The 8,619-nt window shown below is 33.3% G+C and overlaps 1 protein-coding gene across 1 annotated transcript; it reads left to right on the forward strand.

Moving 5' to 3' along the window:
* Nucleotides 1-222: 222 nt before the first annotated feature.
* Nucleotides 223-7,062, forward strand: LOC112091107 (mulatexin-like). The gene is made up of 3 exons (XM_024163952.1): nt 223-280; nt 1,940-2,093; nt 6,641-7,062. The coding sequence occupies exons 1-3, from the start codon at nt 223-225 to the stop codon at nt 7,002-7,004; spliced, it is 576 nt and encodes a 191-aa protein (XP_024019720.1). The 3' UTR covers nt 7,005-7,062.
* Nucleotides 7,063-8,619: the final 1,557 nt, after the last annotated feature.

The following is an 8,619-nucleotide window of genomic DNA, read 5'->3' on the forward strand; positions in this document are numbered from 1 at the left end:
ATGGACGTGCAAGGGCTGATTTATAGGCCTTGATTGCTGAATATTTGATTTAAGGCAAGTTTTCCATTTAACTTTTGATTGAAGATTCTTTCCTCTTAGAGAAATTGCTTAGGGAGTAAGCTTAGTGGAGATTGACTTTCTCTTTACTATTCTGAGGCAATATCCAATAGAATATGGCTGCTGTGATGGAGGAATTAATGTTGATTTTTTAGAATACTGAGCATGCAGCCCCGCAAGTGGACTGGTTGTTCGGGTAGCCGAACCTACTTGGCGGGTAGCGGTTCGTTTCGGCAGTTGATCTGCTGATGGCTAGCGACTCATTTCAGTAACCGATTCGTGATTCAGCCCCATTCTTCGAGACGTATAAAGACACATATATGATGAGAAATGAGAAACGAAATTTGACCTCAACAAGAATCATTTACTGGCTATAATACTTATGTGTCCATCCATGTGGCTATTGTTGATTGGTTACATTACTAACATGGCAACGACGTGTCGCTTACATAGCAGCTTGAGAAATATGTAAGTAAAATCTAGTATGTGTAGGTAAAAATATATTTTTTTTTTAACTCTTTTTAAAAATAATATATATTTGTAGATAAAGATAGAAATTGTACATAGTAATAAATAAACAAAATCTGAGAATCTAAACTAAACTTACAAATAAAGATAATTTCAATGGTAAATAATTATAATAATAACATGAGTGGGTAATATACAATTAATTTCTCGAGAACATACAAAATTGGGATTTTGTCATACCGTTACAGTTCTATATAAATAAGACTCGCTGTAAAATATAACTCAAGCTAAAACCTGAAAGGAGAAAAACATTAAAAGGGCTGAGTCGTATGTGAAAACGTTCCACAAAAAACAAGTCCAGAAAAACAACAAAGTCACAAGTACAAATATTCACATATTAACAGTAGACAATTCAAAGCTCAAGATGCAACAGATAATTCACATGTCATCATCTCATAATTTAAGGTGAATATGTGTCGTCTAACCCTAAAATTATAGAAGTGAAAAATCTCATTCATATATATATATATATATATAAAGACTTATATATATATATATATATTATTTCAAACATAATATTTCTTCAGCAAACAATAAAAAATACAATAATGTATTTTTAATAATATCAAGGTTCAAAACCAGACATGTAATAGATCTGTAATTGGTTAAAAGTAAGTTCTATTGATGAACGTCGTTGTTTTTCACACGCTTTTTTCCCTGAATAGTCAAACTTCGATCTCTCAAATAATTGTTGTATAAGAGCATTTTGAGGGAACTCTCTAAATTTTAATTAAATTTTAGTTAAAATAATTAAAAGGTTATTTTAATTAGTAATTTTTTAATAATCCATTCCAATCATACTTTCTATTTTAACTAAATATAGATTATTTTAATATCTATTAAATTTAAAATATAAATAACTTTATTAAATTAAAAAAACTATATATTTATTATGGTTTGAAAGAATAAAATAATACAAAAATTTAAATGACTAGTCTTTTTTGTTAGCTATATTTAGTTAGTGTGACTAGCATAAAGAAGTTTCCATAATAGCTAATTATTTAGTTAATGGTTAGAGTCGAAAAAAGCTATAAAAAAGTTAAATTTTTATTCGTTTTAACTAAAACATAAAGTGATTAGCATGCTTTGAGATGCACTAAGTAATAACACAAATATAAGTTTATAAGGGCTTTACTCAGGTTTTTTTTTTCTTTTGGTTTATAAGAAAGGAGACCGCCCGATTGTGAATAAAAAAACACAAAAACTAATCTATCTAAAAATAACAGTTTTTATCAAAAAAATTTCCCAGTTACAAATTGTTGTCTAAGCTAAATTATCCTGTTATTTTATAGGAAGTTTGCCTTAAATTTTGTATCTACAAATATACATAACTTAGTTGTATGTTGTGGTGTAGGACGAGGTTCTGATTCACTGGATCCATATGCTTGGGGTTACTGTCATATTAATACGACCACTAGTGACGTTGAGAATGAATATTGTACATCTACTTATTGGGCATGTGCTTCTGGAAAGAAGTATAACAGTCGAGGACCCATCCAACTCATTCAGTAAGTACTAACATATGTTGGGATTTGTTTCTAAAATTCTGTATTGATTTTAATCGTTTTATTATTAGCATTATTTTGGGAATAATTGGCTGGTTGATTGTGTTTGAGAATAGATGTGCAGTTGGCAAGTTCTTTATGGAAGGTTTCTGCAAGTTCTGGAAACTTAATATAGTTTCTATTTTTGAAAGTCAACTATTGATTCAAAGATGGTAAATTGATAATTGGTGATTTGATTGATATTTGATTGAATTTTCGTAGTTGGATGATCTTCCTCTATCTCCTAGGAATGTGTCCAGATTCGTATATCAGTTTCGGAAAAATTTCAGAATTAAAGCAGATTGATTTGGACTGGTTTTTCTAAAGTTGACCTTGACAGTTATGTTGCAGTTATTGTTGCAACAAGGATCTGCAACATATTTGGTTCAACGAATTAATTGAAGAGGTCGTCAGAGCTGTTAACTTTCTGCTTATTTATTCAAAGAGTCTCTCAAGTCTTTGTACGCCTTTTGATTAGTTTTTGTTGCGTTGTGAGACAAGGGTGAACACTTGTATTCAGAGAGATGATTTGTGTGTTTTTCGGGAGAAAAACTTAGTTTGAGGGATTTCAATGTTAAAAAGTCGAGGGGATCTCGTTGTTCAAGTCCATTAGGAAATTGCAAGTTCATAGGCGTCTTCTTAGAGAGTGAGTCTTGGGTAGATTAAGTCCAATTGAATATTAAAAGAGTTCTTAATGGATTGTTCATCATCTGGGCGTGGCCCCGCGGAGTAGGTTGTGACTGAACCGCGATACCATTTCTCTCGTGTTCTTTTATTTTACGTCTCTGCATTATTTATATTGTCTTATAAAGTATTAAAAGACTCAAACCGGTACTAACAATTGGTATCAGAGCAGGTCACTGACGTGTATTTCGGTGAGGTCTTGGTGTATTGGTTGATTTTGCAGGAATGGATTTCATGAGAGAAGGAGGATCTGTGATCAAACCACCATTTCTGGAAGGTGTCAATTACCCCTATTGGAAGGCTCGCATGAAATCTTTCATTAAAGCTATTGATGAGAAGGCATGACGATTTGTCTTAACCAGATGGACTCATCCAACAACTAAAGATGATAAAGGCAATACTGTCCCTAAACCAGAAGATGAATGGTCCAACGATGAGGACAATCTAGCAAACAATAATTCAAAAGTATTGAACGCCATTTTCAATGCTGTGGATGTTAAACAATTCAAATTGATTTCCACACGTGAGTCCGCTAAAGAAGCGTGGGATATTCTTCGAACTGCACATGAAGGTACGGATGCTGTGAAGTCTTCAAAACTTCAAATCCTCACAACCCGTTTTGAGCATTTGCATATGGAGGAAGATGAAAGTATTGCCGATTTCAACTCAAAGTTTTGTAATATTGCTAACGAAGCCTTTGCCCTTGAAGAAAAATATTCTGACGCCAAATTGGTGAAAAAGACCTTGAGGTCACTTCTAGCACATTTCGCTTACAAAGTGACAGCTATCGAAGAAGCAAAAAACGTGGAGAAGATGAGACTTGATGAACTCGTAGGTAATCTTCAAACCTTTGAGATGAACTTTAAGGATAAAAAGAAAAGTAGAAGAATTGCTCTTCAAGCAGATTATGATGATATGTCCACCAAAGATGAGACCAACGAAGATGAGGACTTGAGTGAGTTTCTTACTTTACTCACCAAAAACTTGAATAAAATGCTGAGAAAGATCAACAAGAAAGGGAGATTTAGAGAGAATTCAAAGAACAAAAATTCTCAAAAGAAGAATTTTAACTCTCAACGGTTTGAAGAGAAGAAAAGAAATAAGGAAATACAATGCCGAGAATGTGAAGGATTAGGACATGTTCAAGCGGTGTGTGCAAACACTCTCAAGAAGCGAAACAAGGCTGCCATGGCGTCTACATGGAGTGATGATTCGGATGAAAGTCAAGAGGATGCAGATGAACACATCAGCAATTATGTAGCTTTCACTGTAGGAAATGAATTCATGGATAAAAATTTATTTAGCACTGATAATGTTGCTGCAGAGTCTGTTACAACAGCGTTTGCAACAACCTCTAGCGGAGTTGTTGATGATACAGATTTTGAGGATGAAATTGAAGATGACAGTGGCGATGATGACCTAAGTCTTGGGAAGATTCAGGAAGCTTATAAGAAGATGTACATCAAATGGCTTGTTGTTTGCACACGAAATAAATCGCTTGAAGATGAAGTTGGTGTCTTAACAAAAGAAATAGATGAGTTGAAGAAGGCTGCAATAAATTATGAAATCTCAGCAACAACGCATCAGAGAAAGCTTGCTGAGACCAGACTCGAATTGGAGCAGACCCAGAAGAATTTAACGATGCTAAACTCGGGCACATCAAAATTGGATCACTTACTCTCACAATAAAAAACTTGTGGTGATCATTCAGGCCTTGGCTACAAGGGTCAAGAAATTTCTAGGAAGGCTATCTTTATGAAATTAGCCATCAGTACTATGATGCAATCCTTTAAGAAATCTCAGGTAAGATCAAACAAGAAGTTTGTTACAAAGCCTGTTGTAACAAGACAAGCAATAGACATGATTGTTCCTATCTGTCACTATTGTAATATGCCTGGCCACATTAGACCTAGATGTTACAAATACTTGAATGCTTTAAAAAGAGGTATGATCATTAAACCATCAAATTGCAGATTCACAAGAAAGACACCTAAAGCAAAGATTGATATGCAAAATAAATTTTCTAGACGTGTGTGGATAAGGAAATCTGATTTAAGGTGTCATAGGGCTTATACTTCTTTTAAAGCATGTACTACTAACTCTGAGTATTGTGGTAATGGTCACTTCAAGCTTTTAATAGGTGATAAAAGTAATATGCATGGGAGAATACCATATTCAGGGGAGTAAGACTCGTGTGGAGGATTCAGGGGGAGCGATTTGCATAAATCAATGAATTGGAACGTGATCTACAAGAAAGTATTGCATAGAGTGTTCTATCAGGTGTTGCAACACTTTCTGCAACAGCAGTTTCTAGAATTTTTGGCTTATTTTTGTCAAAAAGGGAGAGTAGGTAGTCTATGATGTTTTAAGTTCAGTGGGAGTTTACGAAAGTTATTTTGTTTTAGTTTCCAATTTTAGTTTTGCCAAAACAATGCCAAAGGGGGAGATTGTTGGGATTTGTTTCCCAAATTCTGTATTGATTCTAATCGTTTTATGATTAGCATTATTTTGGAAATGATTGGCTGATTGATTGTGTTTGAGAATAGATGTGCAGCTGACAAGTTCTTTATGGAAGGTTTCTGCAAGATCTGGAAACTTAATATAGTTTCTGTTTTTGAAGGTCAATTATTGATTCAAAGATGGTAAATTGATAATTGGTGATTTGAATGAGTTTTCGTAGCTGAATGATCTTCCACTATCTCCTAGGAATGTGTCCAGATTTGTATATCAGTTTCGAAAAGATTTCAGAATTAAAGCAGATTGATTCGGACTGGTTTTTCTAAAGTTGACCTTGACAGCTATGTTGCAGTTATTGTTGCAACAAGGATCTGCAACATATTAGCGAATTAATTGAAGAGGTCATCAAAACTATTAACTTTCTGCTTATTGATTCAAAGAGTCTCTCAAGTCTTTGTATGCCTTTTGATTAGTTTTTGCTGGGTTGTGAGATAAGGGTGAGCACTTGTATTTAGAGAGATGATTTGAGTGTTTTTCGGGAGAAAAACTTAGTTGGAGGGATTCCAATGTTAAAAAGTCGAGGGGATCTTGCTGCTTAAGTCCATTAGGAAATTGCAAGTTCATAGGCGTCTTCTTAGAGAAGGAGTCTCGGGTAGATTAAGTCCAATTGAATTGTAAAATAGTTCTTAGTGGATTGTTCATCATCTAGGTGTGGCCCCGCGGAGTAGGTTGTGACCGAACCGCGATACCATTTTTCTTGTGTTCTTTTGTTTTACATCTCTGCATTATTTATATTGTCTTATAAAGTATTAAAAAACTCAAACCGATATCAACAAGATATACCTCGAAAACAATTACTTCCGTTAGAAAAATTGAATTATGAAACATCTTCAAAATTATCTTATAAGGTAAATTTTTCTTTATGAGAAGTAAAATTATGATTCCTTAGAATCTTAATTGATCCACAGAGTTATGGAACATGGAAGTGTTTTTTTGTTGAATAACAATCTTTTGTTAGTTAAAATACGCACGTTGGAGTTTTATTATTATTGTTGTTTTTCATCCGTATTAGAAAAAGGAAGATCCTTTTACAGTAGAATATTGATACTAATACATGTTTCTGACTGTTAAATCTTATTAAAATCACATTAAAATACACAAGTAAAAAAGATAATTTTCAGATATGACGATTGACATATATAGAGATCTTCCGGTAGACATTTTCCATATCCTACGGTAGAAATCTCCTAAAAAACAAAGTAAAAGAAGAAAAAAAAAAAGAAAAGAAAAAGGTTGTCGTAGAATATTTGTTTTAATTTTTTGTTGGATTTCATATATTTCACATATTAATGATCACACTTTCATACCAGCAACCACAACTACGGACTTGTTGGAGAAGCTCTTTGGATAGATTTGATAAGTACTCCAGATTTAGTGGCAACAGACGTTGTTGTATCACTCAAGAAAACAATATGGTTTCGGATGACTCAGCACAACAACAAGCCTTCTTGCCACGATATTACTGTCAATGCCAACTCTGAAACTAGTCAAGTCCTTGGTCACATAATCCATGGAAATTCTGGACAAAAGAGTAGTGATTTAATCACTAACAGCATTGGGTACTACAAGAGGTATTGTGACATGTTGGAGCTCAACTATGGAGATAACATGAAATATTGGTACGATGAAACTCATTTCTCGGATGTTTCTCACTTACAAATGCCTGTCTACTGAGTATGATATGGAGGAAAAAGAAATGGTGGCTTTCTGGTATTAAACGAGTTTTCTCTATGATGAGAAAGCTAATTATTGGGATTTTTGTTTATGTGTATATCAAAGTACTGCATGTAATGTTACAGTAGACTCAACTTTCGTTAGTTGAGCTTGTGATCATGAAATAAATAGGCCGCCCATGTTTCCCAGCAATATTTATTCTATCCTCCGTCAACTTTCGTTAGTTGAAATAAATAGGCCACCCATCAAATAAAACGTCTAAAACTATCAATAGGGACTCTTTCTAGATGCCGTGATTCATGTTATTGATCCTTTTTATTTTCAACTAAAGTACTCAGGAATGGTAATTGATGAAAAGTCAGGAGATTTTTTGCTAGGTTTTTTAGAATTAAATAAGTTGATAATTGTTGAAAAAAATGTACGTGTGTGTTGTTTCACATGAAAAGTGAATGAGAATGTGAAGTGGTTTATATATATAGAATGACTAAAGGCCTAATAGGTTAATTTTTTAGGTCAAGTTAGACTCCTGAATTGTGTTGGGCTAGTTTCACATGTAGTGTCTCTCCAAAATAAACTTTATTGTAATTTTTAATTTCCTATTTGTAATTCCTATTCACAAGTGCCAATTCTAACAAGAAATTTTTAGAAACATTTGCATCCGCTGGAAACTAACACAATCATCGCAGGCTCTGAAAGTAACATTGCAAAGGCCGATTCGAACATTGCAAGTCCTTTTCCAGCAAGTTCTTCGTCAAGCACATCAGAATCTTACATGGTTCCTAAGCCGTACACACACATCATTAATCCATTCACGGAATCTGCAACATGTCTATTGCCTCAGTTAAATCTGCAAATACAAGACTAAAGCAGATTCCGAATCATATGAAAATGGAGGTTCAGAAAGGAAAAAAAAAAAAGAAAAAACCATCTAATATTTCATATCCTGAAAAATACTAAAATTAAGATAAATCTGTCACAGAAGTATAGTAGCTGGAATTGTAGCAAGCAATCCCTTTCACTGAAGAAACAAAATGTCATTAGCGAGTATAAATTAACACACACATATAAAGATCATATAACATCTGCATCTGTGTAAAAAAAGAACAACAAAATTAGTTAAACACATAGGAAATGGATTTGGGGTACAAATTTATAGCATTCACTTATCTATTAGGAAATGGATTGAAAATATTTTCATAGTGTTTATTAAGATTAAGAATATTAATTTTAAATAGGTGTGAAAGAGAAGCAATCTTTGTTTTCTAGCATTTAACTTTTTATTAGAAAGTTGAATCCGAAATCATGCAATTCCTTTCTTAGCATTTATGAAATCTAAGGATATGAGTCTTATATATTTAACTAAAATCATGTCGTCTTTGTGCAAAATTAAGTAGCCATTGACTTAAAATTGATATGAATCTCATAGTAAATAAACATTTATTTTAATTAATCGGAAAACAATATTATCAGTGGAGTTAGGATTGACATTCAATTTCTAATCTGCTATATCATGTAGGTCCCAGATTTTATTTATGCAAAGAGTCGATGAGGTGCTCCTATACTAACGAAGCTATAGTTAAAACTTAAAAGTGATGATTATGATATCACCTGTAAT

Source organism: Morus notabilis, unplaced genomic scaffold (genome assembly GCF_000414095.1).
Source record: "Morus notabilis unplaced genomic scaffold, ASM41409v2 Scaffold306, whole genome shotgun sequence".
Lineage (NCBI taxonomy): Eukaryota > Viridiplantae > Streptophyta > Magnoliopsida > Rosales > Moraceae > Morus > Morus notabilis.